Source organism: Colletotrichum gloeosporioides, assembly GCF_011800055.1.
Source record: "Colletotrichum gloeosporioides strain Lc1 chromosome Unknown consensus_49, whole genome shotgun sequence".
In the NCBI taxonomy this organism is placed as follows: domain Eukaryota; kingdom Fungi; phylum Ascomycota; class Sordariomycetes; order Glomerellales; family Glomerellaceae; genus Colletotrichum; species Colletotrichum gloeosporioides.
Window position 1 is genome coordinate 504,217 of NW_025544694.1, and position 18,197 is coordinate 522,413.

Consider the following 18,197-nt stretch of genomic DNA (forward strand, 5'->3'; position numbering starts at 1 on the left):
GGGGCGATACCACTGCTGATCACCATCGATGTGTACCCTTATCCTTCAATGATTTAACTTATTTCACATCCGAATTATCTTGAGTGGAAAAGCAGCCGCATGTGGGATGCGGGGCTGCAAGCTCAAATGGACCAGAGCGTACCGGAGTTGGAGTTTACCTGCATAGCGCTGCGCAAGGGGAAGACACGACTGCTTTGGAATACCTGTTGCGGAAACATTGTGTGGGTTCGACTGGGCGGGGTCTCTCCACGGTGTTTCGTCTCGCAACTGTTCCTGGGCTGTCCGAACTCGAAACGTGGATCCGAGCAAAATTGTTTTTTATGTAGGAGCTCCCAAGGCCATGGACGAACGAGACATTGTACCGGGAACCGTCTTACGGAGCTATCCTTCTTTCGAAGCTGTTGAAATATTTTTGTCCATTTGGTAGGAGGAAGGGGAGGAGGGGCAGGAGGAAGGGGACCTAGGGTATGGATGGGGCTTACGCTGGGTGTAAGCGGGGATAGATGTACGGTGTCAACACTGGCTTCGGAGGTGGTCTGATGAGCTGTAGAGCGAACGTGCAACCAACAGCACTACTTGACGGGATTGGATACAAGAGGAGGATGGCAGCTGCTACGTGTGATAAGAGACATCTCGCGAAAGCTATCAAAGGGAGCTCTTTTTTTCTGATTCTTGGCATTATTTTATTCACCATTCATTGGAAATGCGCGCCATCCAGACCTTGTGTGAACGACAGATGCATTTTACTGTAGTGTAGAGAGGGGAAGCCAGAATGAGCCAGCCCCCTTTGGATGTTAATCCGATACTCGTGCCAGATCCGTTCGGCTGCTGTGCCCACGGGAGGAAGTAGGGACGATCTCTCGAGAAGAGATGCGCCGGTTCTTACGCGTTTACATGCTGCCAAGGAGGTCGATCGCGTCAAGGTTTCTTCCTTCTAGAAGCACGGGGGATCCGCCCCGTTCGAGGTTTGGGGGAGGGGGGGATGGGATGACGAACGGTGAGATTTGCGCGTGTGTGTCAATCGGTGCCGGAGATTGTGCAACTCTGGTTCGGGGGAGTAGCGTAGCGTAGCTGAGGAGGAGGCTGTGCTGGGGGAGTCGGGACGTCGTGTGTGAGTGGGTTTAGGGGGGTGGTTGATACGAATGACATGTGCCTTTCTTGATGTATGTACGTTTGACACGTTTTTTTCTTCCTGGGTGAGATGCGCAAAGCAGGGGGGTTTGGGGTGGTCAAGTTCGGATTGTTCTGAAGTTGGGATTTTGGCACGACCGCGACGTCGTGCCCGTCACGTCCAGTCCTGGGCGCCACACACACATACTGTACGAGAAGATCGCCGTCGTCGTTCGTCGTCGTTGAGGCGGCGGCGGCGGCGACGACGGCCTACCGGGAGGGTGGTATTCGGGTGCGGCGGGGAGGTGCGGGTTTAGGCTTGTCTCAGTCTGGTGGGCTCTCTCTCTCTCTCTCTCCCGTCTCTCGCTAACCTCTCGTCTCTGTAACCTACATTGTGCAGTAGCCATGGCTGAATTTCCTGTTTTGGAGGAGGATGGGGTGTTTTAGAGCCCGGGGTTGAGTGATTTGGGGGCTGAAGGGTAGGTGGGATTTTTGCAGTGTGGATATCGCGGGAAGGCTGTGTGGCATGTTGAATGTTGGATGTGGTGAGTGAGCAGGTTTGGTTCGTGGCCGGGGGGCATGGAGGGGGGGAGTGGTGATTTGCGCCGGAGACGGCGCGGAGGGCCGAGTGGTAAGGGGGCACCTACCTCCGGGACGGCACAGGTGCGTGGGGCATCTGGGTTTGGGATACAGAGCTTCCCCGGCGGCTTTCGCACAATACGAGGTTTCTTGGGACGGGCTGGATGTGGTTTAGTCTGGTTCAAAGATTCTGGAAAAGGGTTTGGGATGTCTCATTTTGGATGTGTATTTGGGTTTTGGACTTGGATTCGGACCGGGGCGGGAAGAGAGACAGAGAGAGACAGAGGCAGGTTTGTGGATCTAGTCCCCAGCAATGATGGCATATGCAGATGGATGTCTTGAATGTCTGTCTTGCCCTGACTGCTTCAGCCCAGAAACCGGCGCCGCGCCGGAGATGGCGGGCGGTGTTGATGGCAAATTACAGGCCCGGCGTTGAATTCGCGCGTGCGTGCCGTGTGGTGTTCGCCCGCAGCGCAGGGCCAAGACGTCGCAGATGCGCGGGATGGGAGACGGGTCTCTGGAAGGTAACCGGTTTTTTTTTCTCTCTCCGTCTTTGGGTGCTGTCAGTGATGGTGAGACTCGATATTCTGGAGGTTACACACACACACACTCAGTCAATAGACGAGGTGAGAACCATCACCCCCACATGTTCGATTCATTCACCTCTTTCCCACCTCTCGACCAAGAGTTTGTTTTGCAGTGCAGTCCGTGGGCAGCAAGGGCAACACAGAGCTCTTGCGTGCTCTCTTCTCCACGTCCGTGGGGCCATGCAAGTCAGTTCTGTCGGTGGTGATGCCAGGCCATGAATTAAGCTTTCAGCTGGGTCTGACCCTTTGCTGTCAGAGGTATATTGGGTGATATACAAGGCGTTGGCTCGTTGGAGAATTAATCGCGTTGATCTCTGCTGTATCTGTCCTATTCCAGAATCACAGAAGGATGAAAAGAAGCTGGACTGCAACCGTAAGAGTCAAGGCTGTGATTTACTTTCTCGTGTCTTGAAACTCGTCGTCTGAATCGTGTAAGTCGTGCACACACAATCTACACATTAAGTGATGGGACGGACTGATGTTGAGTGGATTCGATCTACACCGGCTTTACCATGGTTGAATCACGAACGGCCGCATTGAAGCATCAATCCCATACTTGAAAGTCGAAATTGCTCGGTCCATCTATCATTGGTGGAAGCTTCAGCTCCAGCCTCAGCTTCTCAGCTTCAATCATCAAGACGAGGACCAGAATCAAGGGTCCCTCTCTTTTGGGGGCCAGTTTCTGGAAGTGTTCCATGCAAATCATCCCCCTCCCCCCGAATAAAACCACCCAACAACCCAAAAACAGCACACGGCAACCCGGTCAAATTAACATAAGCACGGCTGTTATCTGTATTAAGGTTTGATATGGGCTGATCGGACTTCAGCCCGTTACTTGACTCGCAGTTGGATCCTCCCCTCCCGTCCTCTCCCACATACCTCTGCTCGGATCCGATTGAAGACCCACGCTCGGGCGGGCTCCAAATGTCTTTCGAATTCGACTTGCCTTTCCGGGCCCCGTCTCTTTCTATCTGCAATCTTGTGCCCCGCTTGAGTTCTCGAGTCAACGAACCCACATGCCTCCACGACTTAGGGCTCCGTCTCCCTGCCCCGGCCCACACCCACAGCAATCATATTCCACTTCACTTCCCCCATCAATCACACAGGTAAAGCCCGAGTGGCTCAGTGGTAAAGCGTCTCACTAGTATCCGGTTCTCCGGTCCGAAATGAGAAGATCGTCAGTTCGATTCTGGCCTTGGGCACTGTGTAATCTTTTTGACGCATTCGATGATGCGGGATTCACTTTTTGTCGGGTTTTCGTCCTCATAGGCGTGCATGCACACACAGCGCGCTGAAGAGCCAAATCACATAATCTAGACAGGCGATGCTTTAAGGTGAGACTGTGTGCTCTCTACGCTCAGGACTTGCGATGTTCGTGGAGTAGAGAGTGATTGCTATCATGAATGTCTATGGGGACTCTTGTTCAGAACTATGTTCACCAACCCTGGTCTTCGCCAGTATACCGACAATGGGTAAGTATTCTTCTTCTTCCATGCTTCAACGTTTCCAACAACCGTTCCAATCCGTATCCGTACACGACCACGCAATGGGTTTGTGATCCAACACATTCGACCCCAGTCACTTCAGAATTTCAGTTCCTCTCGTTTCCAACATGTCTTTGTCGCAAATCGTCGGGGCTAAGTAAGATGTCAGCCATGGTGTATGCGAGAGGTTCGTTGCGACTGCTTTAACACTTACCTACTGCTATCGGAGCATTTGAATCAACTCACTTCTCGGCCGGAGAAGACACTATGGGGAGCTTCTTCTCTTTCTTAGCTTCACGCTGATTCTGCAGCTGAGCGATGCCGCTCCTTCTTTTTTTCTCCATTGGTCCCATAGGTCGATGATGTGTCTTGACATGGTCGGAAGTGTTCTGCGTGTATCCTTTGGGGCTCTCGTCATTGTCCTGGTCGCCTGCAGCAACCACCTCGGTGCCGTCCAATCTGTCGGCAATATTGATGATATGTCGAACCATGGTTGACTGTACATTTTGACCGGCCGCTGTATCTCCGCCCTTGGTCTGCTGAATCCTGCCTCCATTTCTGGACTTGTGCTTTCTTTCGGGTCCTTTGTTGTAAGATAGGGGGCTCAACACCCTCTCGGCAGTTCGTTTGGGGGCGCGACGCCAACCATCAGGTGACCGAAACCCCTCGACAATCTTTGTCTCAGACACTGGCTGTAGGTTTCCAGTGAATACGCGGGCTCTACCCTTCCTCATGGGAGTGTGAGGATCTTCTGATTGCCGAAAGGTAGATCGGCGGCGGGCTGATCCCTCCCCGTCGGACAATGTTTGAGACACGGCCGCCGACGACGCTCGATTCTGAACGTCGGTGCTCTGATAGAGACCAGGTGTCGACGGGCAATAGTTAACGCAAGATTCTACATACTCTCGTTAGCCAAAGCATGAGCGGAAGTCTTGGGTCACTCTTACCATCGAAGCGCGAACCGCCATGATCGAGCTCATTGATGGTGGGTGGGTTGGGCAGCGTGTTGCTTCGACGTCTGCTACCAGCCGTCCTCGTTGGAGTCGACTGACTGTTGGTGAGCGGAGAATCATCATGCGGGAATCCTGCGTGGCTTCCTCTATCCGGGACCCTAGCCACTGGAAAGTCAGGCTCGTAGAGAGGGCCTGGCAGGGTGCTGATGGGTATCAAGCCCAGAGTGTTGGGGTCCACACTACGCTGATTCAACACCTGAGGCTTGTTGCCACGTCGTCTTCGAAAAGATGGAACAAATCTGGTACGAGGCGATAAACGTACACTGGTCCTAGAGGGAGCCGAGGAGCTCGGGGGCTCTCTGGCTGCGCGATGCGCCTCGCGCCTCAAAGGGGCTTCCGTAGCAGGACCGGCATTTGAAGTTGTTGAACTGCGCAGGTCCACTCTGCGAGAAGTGCCCCCTTGCTGTGGCTTTGAAGCCTGTGCTCTCGTCGATGAGATTTCCCTGGGCAAAGCATTCTAGGCGTTTGAAGTGGGTTGGTCTTGACGTGCATCCTGGGCCTTCTGTTCCGAAGCGGTCCTCTGCACTGTGACGACTCGGATTTGAGGCTTGGTTGCTCTTATAGCCATTCTTGTCGTCACGCTCAGTCCCATTGAGCTTCCAGGGTTTCCTGAACGCGATTGACTCGTCTGAATGGTAGCGTGTGTGGACGGAACGGGACGCGTGCTCGGTCGACTCGCCTGGTCGATGCCTCTCGCGTTTCCGCCAGTTCGAATGTGGGTAGGGGAAGTAGATGCGTTTGAATCTCCCGAAGGTCGAAGACTGAACGTATTGTTCTTCTTGGCAGTTGACTTCGGAACTGACTTTGTTCGACGGTTGCTGCGGCTCGCTGTTCCAGCTGCTGTTGGATCTTTGCTGTTGGACGTCGTTCCTTTCGAAGCCGTCCCTTTCGATATGACATCGAGTTGGAGTCTGACGCGATCGTCTTCATCTTCGGACTCGTCATCTTCAACAGCAAAGCCCGATACTCCTCGCGCCGAGCATCTCTTGACGGAATTATCTTCATCGTCGGAGAACAGAAGATCGCGGAGATCTTTCTGAGGCAATAGGCTGTCTTCAACGAGGTGGCCCCGGGGTCCTCTCCGCATTGAATGGTTGTCGTCAGAATCGCGGTAGGGAGATGATGGGATTCTGAAAGGGGACAAATCTGGGAAGCGTCCATGACGAACGGGCGGGTTGTTAACCAGAGGATGCGAGCCATGTTGTTCAACAAAGAGGCCTTGCTCGCCAAATTCGACTCTAGACTTGTTTCCCTTAGAAAGGCGAGAGGGTCTGTCAACATCTTGAGAAGATGATGATCCCGCGACGGCACTGCTGGAAGCTGTATCACGTATCATCTGGCTGCGCGGCACCTTAGATAGAGACAGTCCATCAACTTCTGACGAAAGCTCCAGCTGAGAACTCTGGGAAGGAGCGCCAACAGTCGGGAAGTTAGCCGATGATGAGGTAATTCGAGTTTTGGGGCCTGCATCAGAGGCAACCTGGCGGCGACTACCACCTGTGCTGGCGGAGCGAGAATGCTGAGCAGCGACATGGGTGTAAGAGCCGCCCTGATGACCCATGATCTTAAAGTATGCAGAAGTGTAAGTGTGTTTATCACCAGAGAAGGAAGGCCGCAGGGCCGGGAGGATGTGATCACCGGAACCGTCCCGGTGCTGCGAAGCCTCTCGAGCACCGCCACTCCGCCGAGGGTGCAGAAGTCGAGCCGGCTCAGGGCCGTGCCGGAGGTAGTCGTCCGCCATAGGGACTGACCGGTAAAGAACCGTACGGCTCGAATGTCTGTAGTTCGGCTGTCGGTTATTTCGGGACGGCTTCGTGCTGGAGGAAGGCGCGAAAGCTGCGGCCAAAAGTGCCGATGTCGACCAAGATACGAGAAGAAAACAAGACCAAAAATTTCACACACGGCACAGAACAAGAATACCCGATGCTCAACGTAGAGATGAAGAGGGCAAAGAATTGTTCCTGGGTGTGATCGGGGCTGGTGATGTTCGGGGTGGATGAAGGGTGGTGAACAATCGACGATGAGGTGGTGAGGTGGAAGGAATCAAAACAGAGACGCGGGTTGACGTGGAGACAGGTCGATATGCTTAAGCCATCGCAACTAGAAGTACGTACTTCCAGGTTTGTTCTGGACAGAAGGAAGGAGCAACTTTATCCAAGTTCACCTGGGTAGGAGCAACCTGCCTTGAGGGCAAGAGGAATGGGGCAAGAGCGGAGTGGGACGGCCTGGTCGTAGCATCCCTTTTGGCCAGAAACAGAAGGAACGGGGAGCTGCGAGCCAGAGCAGCTGGTGTGAAAGCATGAGTAGGATTCTTCGAGAGGAAAGATCCCGTCAGAGAGCTGTTGCCGTGTAGGAGGCTTGTTCATGTGGTGTCGTTGCCATGCTGGTTGTACTTGGCATCTCTTCAACGGCGGAATGGACTAGCTTTCCACCTTGTACCCCATCAATGTTCTCAGCTTATGGATGTGCAGAACTCTAGTGGCTTCGTCTAATTATAGTAAAGTTGAGTGAAGACCTAAGAAACAGCGTTGTCGAGATGGATCTTGCAAGTTATCCCACGACCGCGAAAAAGATCAAGCCTCGTGGCGTTACCAACATCGTCGAGGCGCAGTGTAAAATATCCTCAGCCAACATGTGCTGACCAGGGCAAGTTTGGTGTTACTCCTACCGGGGCATCAGACTTCAGTCCCCTCCCCATAATATGCTTTCCTCTCCCCCCGGGATACTGATTTCACAACCAAGATGTCGCAGATTTCCCAATAATTCGAGAATTGTGTGTACATTATTCTAAGGTGCCTTAGTTGTCTAAATTTCTCAGCTCCGAGGAGCCTAATACTAATATTTATATAGTTTCGGTGCCGTAGCACATGAATTCGCTAATCCAACCATCACTCCCGTAACGCCGTTGCCATGCAGGCATCCCAGTCAAGGAATAAGAGACACACGACACTTGATATCATAGGTATCATGCAAACAAGTCGATGCCAACAGAAGTGAATACAGTGCACCGAACTCCCTCTCCCCCGCCATCAAAGGACGTTGCTTCGTTTCCCCGTCCAGTCCGCACCTCGTCAGCGTCTGACCAAATAGTCAAAGCAGTCGTGAAATGTGTACTCGTCGCCAAACATTTTTGAACATGAAAAGGGCGGATGCTTTATCGCAGGATGGTCTTGCAGTCCTGGACACCGCGGGCAATGACGTCCTCAAGCTTCCAGCGGGGAGGCTTGTAGACGCCCTCGAGACCGTTCGCCTTGCGCCACTCCTTCTCCGTCTCAGGCGTGACACCCTCGGGGAGAGGCTCGGCGCCACCAGCAACACCAGTGGAAAATCTGATCTGGAGCTGGTCGGCAATCTCGTCGCAAGCCTGGAGCAATCTGTCAAGATCCTCCTTGTTGTGGGCGGAAGAGACACAGAAACGAGCGCGGGAGCTGATGAGAGGCGTAGCGGGGTAGCCGACAATAACGACGGAGATCTTGCGCTTAAGCATCGCGTGGCTGAATGCGGGCATCTTTCCGGGGTTGTAAAGCATGACGGGGATAATGGGGGAGTCGTCGTGGCCGTAGACGATGAAGCCAAGACGCTTGAGACCCAGGCGGAGGTAGCGAGAGTTGAAAGCAATACGCTCCAGACGCTCGGCACCTTGACCAGGGCAAAGCTCGCCGGTGATGAGACGGAGGGAAGCCAGAATCTGCATGAGAACCGAGGGAGCGGGTGACTCGCCGTAGATGGTTGCGGCGTTGGTGCTTCTCAGCTTGTCAATGATGGACTTCTCAGCAGCGACGTATCCACCGTTGGCACCAAAGGACTTGGTGAGGGTACCCATGAGAATGTCAACGCGATTGGGATCAATGCCGAAGTAGTCGCAAACACCACGTCCGCGGGGACCGATGGCACCAATGGAGTGAGCCTCGTCGATGAAGAGATAGAACTTGTACTTGTCCTTCAGAGACATGATTCCGGGCAAGTCGCACATGGTTCCCTCCATGGAGTAGAGGCCCTCGACGGCAACCAAAATCTTCTTCCACGGGCGGTGAGTGCGGGGCTGTCCTTGAGAGATGGCTTCGCGGAGCTTGCGCTCGAGATCGATCATGTCGTTGTGCTTGAAGGACGAGATGACGGCACCGGACAGACGAGCACCAACTCTGATGGAGGCGTGGTTGAGCTCATCAGAGAGAATCAGGCAGCCCTTGGAGACAAGAGCAGGGAAGGACGAGGCGTTGGTGACGAAACCCATGGAGAAGACCATAGAAGCGGGCTTTCCGACGAAGCTGGCGATTTCCTTCTCAACCTCAAGAGCTAGGTCAGAGGTACCAACATCAGCGCGAGGGCTGCAGGTGCTGAGAGCGTACTTCTTGACGCACTCCTCGACGGCATCGGCACAAGGACCTTCGGATTGGGCAAAGCCAAGGTAGTTGTAAGAGCTCATGTTGAGGGTCTCGGTGTGGGTTCCGGTGTAGTTGTAGGTTCGGTTGTAGTCACTGGACTCGCGGTCCATGAGGGTGATGTAGCGGCCGGGAACACCGGTGATGGGTCGGGCAAAGCAGTCGTCAATGCGCATCTTGAGTCGGCGGACGTAGAAGTTGTCAAAGTCCTCGTTCAAGGGCGCATAGCCGTTCTGGGGCTTGAGAGCCTGGTAGTGCTTCTTGTCGCCGAACCGCTTGCCAAAGAAGTCGCGGGCATGGCCGAAGAGAATGAGGAGCAGGTAGCTGATGTAGGTGGTGAGGATGTAGTAGTAAGGCGGCTCATCAATGATGGGCGGGTCGAGAGGCTTTCCATCGTTGGACTTGCTCACGTAGCGGTGGCTAGGGTGCAAGAGGGGACCGAATTGAGCATCGTAGCGGCGCTTCTTCTCCGTCTCGAAGGCGGAGGGAGGCGAAAAGAGGGTCGTCGGGGGCTCACTGTTGTCGGGCTCGTTGGCGTTGGCGGTCGAGAGAGAGATGGTAGGCAGGGAGATGGTGGAGGGAGTGATTTGGGTGGAGGAAATATTTTGCTGCTGCATGGCCAAGAGAGCCTGCTGGGCAGTCTGGTGGTCCTTATCCTTGGCGCCCTTTGGTGAAGTGAAGAAGTTGGTGATCCGGTTGCCGGAACGAGAAGGTCTCCTTTCCTTCTCAGTCTGCGGCATTGCGGGGGAATGGGAGGTCGAGAAGGGATTCGCAATTCTCCGGGGCATTGCTCTGAGATGCGCTTTGGCAGTCTGTGTGGGACAGGTGCTTTGGATTTGCGAAAAGCGAAAAAGGGGGGTATCGAGAGTCTAGAGGACCAGGCGCGTTCGTTGGAATTGAGGTGAGTAGAGGCAGAGACGATGCAGTTCTATGATGAGGGTGGTATTGAAGTTGCTAGAAAAGAAGTCGGTCAGCAAATGGAGCCAAGTTGCGATGGAGTCGCCGGAAGTGCTGGAAGAGGCACAGAAGACGCAGGTCTGAGGAAAAAGGGAATTGTCGGTCAGAGTGTCAGTGGCGCACACGCGGTCGCGGAGCAGGCGACCACTGAGAGGGCGAGCCGACAGGGCAGGGCGTTGGGGGCAGGCCATGTACCGCAAGGCCCAACCAAGGCTCCGGCATCCACCAGCTGCACCTGCACCTGCGTCTCTCTACAGTTGTCTCCAAGGCGCGAGTGCTGTGCGTCCGACACCTTTGATTGAGCCGAGGGTTTGATGGGAAGCACGACCAGCCCAAGGAGGCGCTAAATCGAACGCTTGACAAGCCACCGGAGCTATCGAGGTGCCGGAACCACGAATTTGGGCTGGTCTGCGACGATTGTGATGAGAAATAACGGTCATTACTCACCAGGACTTTGGAGACTGCTGTTGTAAGCAGAATGCTACCCTCGGGAAGGCTGGAAAGGTTGTGTCGGGTCGTAGTTTGGAGAACGAGGTGGTGTAGGTCGGCTGCACGGGCGGACTGCAGAGATGATACGCTCTTTCGTCAGTGACTTGTAGCTGCGCGACGGCTTCGATTTCGCTGCTTGCAATTGAATGCTGGGAAGAAGCAGGAATTGTTGAATGGCGTTGATGAGAATGGCGGAGAGAGAAGGTGCGAGTCTCTGGTGGCTCTGCAGTGGCGCAGAAATATTGTTGTCGGGCAGAAAGTATTGCCTTGGGACTGCCGCGTGGAAAGATCTCAAGGTGAAGATCGGTGTCGGGACGGGGAGACGGGAAAGGGGGGAAAAAGAGGGTGGGAGCTGGCTGCTCTTTCGCAAGTTTTGTAACACTGGCCAGGGGCGAGTGAGAAAAAAAAAAAAAAGACGAAAGACGGATTGTCGATTTCGGTTGGTCGCGCGATGGGATTGGGCCGCCCCGTGATTTTAAAATTGGTGCGGGTGGGCGCTGCGAGAGAGAGGGAGAGAAAGAGGCCTGGGTCTCTCTCAATGTTGCTTGTTGCTTGCTGTTGCTGCACCGAAAATGAGGTGAGGGTGAGGTAGCCCGGCGGCGAAGAGTGGGTGTCGAGGTAGGTACCTTACGCGGGTAGGTACGCGGGCGGGTTCTTTTTGTTCGTGGACGGTCCAGAAGGGTGCCTGAGCTTTTTGAGCTTTTTACAGTGCGGCGCCGCTCTGCGATTGGCTGTCCGTCGGGCTATTCGGGAGGTAGCGCTCCGCCAGCAGCAGTACCTAGCAAACGGCCAGAAGCCTATTTGCTACGTCACTCCTTGCTAATAAGATGCTAATAAGCTGTTGTTATTCCTTTGTGTGTTTGAATCCCCGGTATATGGGAAACAAAGAACACTGTGGATGGCAGTCCAGTCTCTTCAGGGCGAGGAGGGGATTCGCTGAAGGAGAGGCGGACAGGTAGAGACCGAGGGGGGAGGAGGAGAGGAAGAGAAGAAGAAGAAGAAGAAGAGGCTTGAGCAGAGAGGAAAAGGATGTGAGAGGGAAGGGCCGAGAATTAAGATGACGGCCGACGAGGAAAAAAAAAATAATAACGAGAAAGGTCCACGATGAAGGAAAATTACCGCGCTGGCGGGCTTTGCTTTGAGGCCGCGACAGGAAAGGGTATTGTCCAAGTACATTTTCTATGGGCTGGACACCAGAACGGTACTTCATGGTTTACCTTAAGGTAAGATCAAGTCATGATTAATGGGGACTGCGACCTCTGGCTGCTGCACCTCTAGCGCGTTCGATCAATTTTGATGATCGACTTCGACACGACTGATTCCTTCCCACCCCTGCTGGTCTCCCGAGAGGTCCGGGTTGGCCGCTGCTCGACTTGCACGGACTGGCCCTGTAACTGCGTGCTGCTCTTTGCTGCAAGCAGCCCTCGCTTCAGCTGCTGTCTGCCTCTTCTCTGATCCATGTCGGCGTTGAAGGCATTCATTCCTCCTGTCTCAATCGTCCTCTTAGCCTCCGGTCTGGGCCCCATCCAGTCTCTTGCTTGCCAATTCATCCATGCAACTCTGGACGACCAGCAACTGCAAAGTCCAACCACACGCACCACCCTGTGAGCTCCCCTGTCCAACCAGCAGAGCCCAATTTGCCCCCGTCCGTCAAGCATCAAGCATCAAGCAAAGCTGGCAAGCCTGGCAACTCTGTTTCCTCCCCTTGAAAGATGAATAGCAAAAGAGGAAAAGAATAGTTGGTCGGCCTTATGTTGTTCTCGCCCAATATCAGGACCCTCTGTGGGACTCAATGCAACGGCGGGAATCCTTGTCGGGCAAAACTCATGACCTGAGCACACAACAAGCGGCCCTGTTCTGCCCGTAGCTTAATCCACTGCCGCCTCTCCGACCCAGCAGAGGGCCAGCAGAGGTGATCTCGGCTGTTGGGCAAATCCCGTCTGTCCCCGGCGCGTTACTGCTCTCGGCAGCCATGTCACCGTATCACGCGCGGGAAATAGGGGGAGGGGCGGCCAACCATCACCCACGCCTGGCTCTGATCTGACAGGCTGCCCGGACGACACGGCCGAGACGGACGCAGCGGATCAAAGACTGCTGACTGAGACCGACCGACACCCCCGGACAAAACCAACCAACCCATGGAGCCACATCATGACGGACTTCGGGCCCCGTTGCTCCTGCTCCTGCTTCCAGCACCTAGGTAGTAATAAAGTAAGGTAGACATCATCGTCGGCATCAATGAGCACTAGTCAGTCCTCCGGATGCCATGGCAAGACCCAAACGTCAGCGGCACCGGCGCAATCTGTAAATGCTTGCTTGCAACCAGCATCTCACATGGTGCCGGCCCTAATGCAGCCTCGCAGAACACCCAGCTACCTTACCAAGGTCCCTATGGTGTGCATGACGGGAAGAAAGCAGAGCTAACAAGAGCTTCCACCACTCTGAAGTCAGGCCACTCGTCGCGAACCACACAGCAAGACCCCGTCCTTCCGCTCTGTTCTGCAGCCTCGAGCGGCCCGCAAGTAGACTAAACGTCCAAGTTCGCGATTCCCTTCCCGTGGCCGCCCTATCCATGGCTGCGACTTCAGCAGCGCCAACCAGCCTTGCTTGGCCAGCATGGCAAGTTCGTCATGGGACCTCCCTGCTCGTCTCTGCCGCCAAACCGCCCTCTCTCATTCAACACGCCGTCCGATGCCTCCGCGAGAAAGAGGGGTTCTTTTTCACCAAAATAATCACACCCGTCGTGTGTCTGCTCAGCAATGCGCACAGCGCAGTGTTACACTACTAGTGTGTTCTACTCTGTGCCGTCTCTGCCCAACTCAATGCTGTCCGTCGGTCTCTCCACCACGAAGTACCCTTGTGTGCATCGTCTGCCCTGCCTCGCCAGGCCTCACCGACCACATGAGAGCACAGTTGATCCTGGCAATTAAGGGCTGTGAGATGAACGACGCGCGAGCCACGATCCACGTCTTTACACGCAGCATCAAGGATGGGCTGTGTTATTTGTGCGCAGGTACGGCGAGAGGGGGAAAAAAAACCAGGGCGCGCACAAACTTGACGATGGGGACAGCAAGCCATTGTAGAGTAAAAGGGTAAGTGAACAAGCGACAATGGAGTGAGGGCCGCTCGGATCGTCAGCTGATGAATTGTCGAACGAACGGGGGCCCGAAAGACTGTCTCAACATCGTCGCATGGCATCAACTCGACCGTTGAGAGTTTTTCTTTCCGGGGGTTCGCACGAGGTTGCAGTCAGACCTACAAACGACATTGCTTTCTGCAATATTATTCTGCAGTGACCTTTCTTCTTCCATAACCCCTTCAATCTCTTGCTCACCTTACATAGCACATGAGTGAAATACCACTACTACTGCTACCACCAACCCTCGGCCCCTCATCTCCAAATCTCGATTGCCCCTCGATGCGAAGCTGCCCGCCTCGCCTAAGATGAGAGAGATCGTGATACTGCCCCGGAACCCTCGGCGCAGCCAATGACAAAAGCCCAGTTTGCACTGTTGTTTGTGTTTACTTCGTCAAGCTGTGGGTAGGTGTGTGTGTGTGCTGTCACTGCAACCCCGGATTGCAGGCTTCTACCCAGCAGCATGGGGCATACTGAGACGTTTCCCAAGGGCCGCTTTGGCGCCGTTATCGATAGGGGCCGCCTGGAATTCGATCGCAGCTATCGGCATCGAGCCCGTTGAGACGAATCGAGGCGGGGGAGGGGAGGACGCATGGCAATGCCATAGAGCGCACCAGCCACAGGGCGGGATGAGCGTGGCTTTGCTTCTGACTAGGCCGCAATGCCATGAACGCCTCACTCGAGCTGTGCCGGCCGAGGTCTTGGGCGAGGCGTGCCTTGCATCCGCATGGGCCAGCATGCCTCTCTAATTATGTGTGTAGGTGGAGGTGTGTCGTGTGCTTGTCAAACTGGACTGCGCAGTAGCTCAGGTGCCTTACCTAAGACAGCACTAACACGAGCATCTGCAGGTACCAGAGATACTGAGCACTGTTCATCACGGTCCCCCCCTCCGATGTCCACCGCGGAATTGACACACCTGAGTACCTTGCCAACAGAGGCAGAGAGGTTCATGAACCGGAGCAAAAGCCACCGCCCGAGCTCCAATGCGAAACTGCATTCCAGCCAGCTGAACAGGCTGCTCTGCACTGCATCCCCTTTCCCAGGTAGGCGAGGAACAGGAACGCGGGCTCGTTCGTGGTGGACGATCCCTCAGATTCCCCCCCACCCCCGGACTCCGGCGTGCTCTTTCTTTCTGGGGGGTTGCGTGCCTGCCTCAACCCTTTTTTCGGAATCGTCCCTCGGAATCTGACCCGTCGGATTGCGACGGCACAATTTCCATTCTCTCTCTCCCGTCCTGCTGCTCCCTCCACCTCCGGAATCGCAGATCAACACTTTTTTCTTTTTTTCCCACCTCCGACCTTCTTTACCTAACGACCAGTTGTAGGCGATACGGATAGCCCAGGAGCTTCGTCGTCTCGAAGTACGTCCAGCCAAGCGAGTCGATTAATCACCCAATTCGTCCCATATCTCCCCGGCTACGATAACCGCCCATCATGACCATCACCAGCGTCACACGCAACGAGCTCTGGAGGCACCCGGACCCCACCTCGACTCCCATGTGGGCGTTCCTGCTCAAGGTCAACTCAAAGTACGGCCTCCAGCTGAACGACTATCCCGGTCTCTACAAGTGGTCCATTGAGAATGTTGCCGAGTTCTGGGAGGAGGTCTGGCACTTTGTCGGCATCACTGCCTCAACCCCCTTCGACAAGGTACGCCGGACCACTCGCTCCGTCCATCACACATTATCCAAAACCAAAAAGAGCCCAGCGTCAACCTCCTATTGCCCATTGCTTTACCCTGCTTGGTACGCCATGACATATCCCAATACCAACGAAATCAATGGGAGACCGTCCAGCGTGTGAGATGTGGTGTGAGAGCACCATGAAGATCCAAACTCTACTCTCTCGCCCCTATGCGCGCAAGTGCCAGCAAGAGGAGCAACAGCGGAGATGAGGACGCCGAATCGTCGATGTCAAACCCCCGCCACCAGTGTCTTGAACCCTCGTCAGAAGCTCCCCTCATGAACAAACCTTGGATGCAAGCTCTAGCAAAAGCAGAAAGCTCTGCGTTTTCCAGCACCCCCCCTCATCTGCATAACGAACATCCCATCCTTTTCGAGTCATGCCATACTCTCAGTCTCACCCAAGCTTTTCGCCGCCCAAGATGATCAAATCATCATGGGAAATTGCCGAAATCCCATTCCAGACGCTGATCTTGCCCACAGGTCCTCCCTCCCAATGCGCCCATGTACCCCCGACCGGACTTCTTCTCCGGCTCCCGTCTCAACTTCGCCGAGAACCTCCTCTTCCCCGCAAACACCCCGATCGACCCCACCGCCGTCGCAACAATCACAACCACCGAACTCGGCCCCTCAGTCTCCACAACCTGGGCCGACCTCCGCGACTCCGTCCGCCGCTGCTCCGCCGCCCTCCGCGCCCACGGCCTTGGCCCCAACGACATCGTCGCCGGCTTCGTCTCCAACCACCACCAGGCCCTCGTCGCCTCCCTCTCCGCCGCCGCCATCGGCGCCATCTGGACCGGCATCAGCCCGGACAACGGCGTCAGCGCCGTCCTCGACCGCCTCGCCCAGATCTCCCCCAAGGTTCTCTTTGCTGACAATGGCACCGTCTACAACGGCAAGGAGTGGAGCAGCACCGACAAGACGGAAGAGATCGTCAGGGCCCTCGCGCCCAAGGGCCTCGAGTACGTCGTCGTCATCAACAACGTCGCCTGCGACCTCGGCATGGACGGCCTCAAGACGACTGGCGTCGGCGCCGAGGAGTACACCTCCTTCCTCGCATCCGCGCCTAACGTCCCGCTCCACTTTGAGCAGCTGCCCCCGTCTCACCCCCTCTACATCCTCTACTCCTCAGGCACGACCGGCCTGCCCAAGGCCATCGTCCACACCGCGCTCGGCACCCTCATCCAGCACAAGAAGGAGCACCTCCTCCAGGGCTCCCTCACCTCCCGCTCCCGCATGCTCTACTACACCACCACCTCCTGGATGATGTGGCACTGGTCCGTCTCCGCCCTCGCCGTCGGCGCCACCCTCGTCCTCTACTCCGGCTCCCCCTTCAAGCCCGACGGCCACCTCTCCCTCCCGCGCCTCCTCTCCTCCCTCCGCGTCACCCACTTCGGCACCTCCGCCGCCTACCTCACCGCCCTCGAGGCCGCCCAGGTCTACCCCGTCAACGAGCCCGGCATCGACCTCTCCGCCCTCGAGGCCATCTACTCCACCGCCTCCCCCTTGCCCCCCTCCACCTTCTCCTTTGTCTACAAAGCCTTCCCCGCCACCGTCAACCTCGCCAGCATCACCGGCGGCACCGACATCATCTCCCTCTTCGGCGCCCCCTGCCCGCTCCTCCCCGTCCGCGTCGGCGAGATCCAGTGCGCGGGTCTCGGCATGGCCATCCGCGCCGTCGACTCCCTCTCCGGCGGCGACCTCCCGGACCCCTCCCACCCGGGCGACCTCGTCTGCGTCCGCCCCTTCCCCTGCCAGCCGCTCACCTTCTTCGGCCCCGGCGGCGACGACAAGTACCGCGCCGCCTACTTCGACCGCTTCGCCGACATCTGCGACGCCCAGGGCGCCGTCTGGCACCACGGCGACTTCGTCAAGATCCCCAACCCGGCCACCGGCTCGCTCGTCATGCTGGGCCGCTCCGACGGCGTGCTCAAGCCCGCGGGCGTGCGCTTCGGTAGCGCCGAGATCTACAACATCCTCACCCGCTTCTTCCCGGCTGAGGTCGAGGACGCCGTCTGCGTCGGCCGCCGCCGCGCCACCGACTCGGACGAGACGGTCTGTCTTTTCGTGGTGCCCGCCGCGGGCCAGACATTCGACGACGAGCTGAGAGCAAAGATCAAGAGCGTCATCCGCAGGGAGCTGAGCCCCAGACACGTCCCCGGCGTCGTGGAGGAGTGCGGCGGCGGCATCCCCAAGACGGGCAACGGGAAGAAGTAAGTTATCTCTGCGTTTTCTTTCTCACTTACTTGAGTTTGGTTGGTTGTGACTAACACACCGCCTAGGATCGAAGTCGCCGTCAAGCAGATCCTCTCCGGCATGAACATCAAGACCAACGCCTCCGTCGCGAACCCCGAGGCGCTCGAGTGGTTCCGCGCGTGGGCTGCGGCGAACTAATCACCCAACACTGTTATTTTCGTTGTTGCCCTTATTGGGCCGGTTGGTGGTGACGAGGTCTCTCATACATGCGGCCGTGTGGAGAGAGAGGGGGGGAAGAGAGATTTGCCGCATGATCGCCCCCTTGGTGCCGCGTGGGGGTCTACCTGCCAAAAAGGAGAGGGGTGGGCCGCAGCAAAGCGACCCCCACGCGCCGCCTGGCCCTATCTGCCCATCTCCTCAAGCCTGCGTCTACCTTTTTGCACTTTTCGGAACGGACCGAGGACGGGGGGCGGGGGGAAGAGATATACATGCGTGCGCCCACTAGTGCTTCTGGACCCGATCGTTCGGGTTCGAAGGAGATGGACGATAAGCCAGTCCGAGGAGGGAAGGGTGTGAGTTTAGA

General features: G+C 56.1%; 4 protein-coding genes across 4 annotated transcripts; 1 reads left to right on the forward strand and 3 right to left on the reverse strand.

The window, feature by feature from the left end:
* Positions 1–3,867: 3,867 nt before the first annotated feature.
* Positions 3,868–4,251, reverse strand: GCG54_00012178 (uncharacterized protein; the record flags this gene model as incomplete). Its single annotated transcript, XM_045412064.1, has 2 exons — positions 3,868–3,913; positions 4,007–4,251. 2 exons carry the CDS (start codon positions 4,249–4,251, stop codon positions 3,868–3,870), a joined length of 291 nt encoding a protein of 96 aa, XP_045263848.1.
* Positions 4,252–5,042: 791 nt separating this feature from the next.
* Positions 5,043–6,514, reverse strand: GCG54_00012179 (uncharacterized protein; the record flags this gene model as incomplete). The annotated part of the gene is made up of 2 exons (XM_045412065.1): positions 5,043–5,627; positions 5,690–6,514. The coding sequence occupies 2 exons, from the start codon at positions 6,512–6,514 to the stop codon at positions 5,043–5,045; spliced, it is 1,410 nt and encodes a 469-aa protein (XP_045263849.1).
* A 1,413-nt stretch (positions 6,515–7,927) lies between these two features.
* Positions 7,928–9,895, reverse strand: GCG54_00012180 (Serine palmitoyltransferase 2; the record flags this gene model as incomplete). Its single annotated transcript, XM_045412066.1, has 1 exon — positions 7,928–9,895. One exon carries the CDS (start codon positions 9,893–9,895, stop codon positions 7,928–7,930), a length of 1,968 nt encoding a protein of 655 aa, XP_045263850.1.
* Positions 9,896–15,170: 5,275 nt separating this feature from the next.
* Positions 15,171–17,812, forward strand: GCG54_00012181 (Malonamoyl-CoA synthetase vrtB; the record flags this gene model as incomplete). The annotated part of the gene is made up of 3 exons (XM_045412067.1): positions 15,171–15,386; positions 15,902–17,631; positions 17,701–17,812. The coding sequence occupies 3 exons, from the start codon at positions 15,171–15,173 to the stop codon at positions 17,810–17,812; spliced, it is 2,058 nt and encodes a 685-aa protein (XP_045263851.1).
* Between the last annotated feature and the right edge of the window lie 385 nt (positions 17,813–18,197).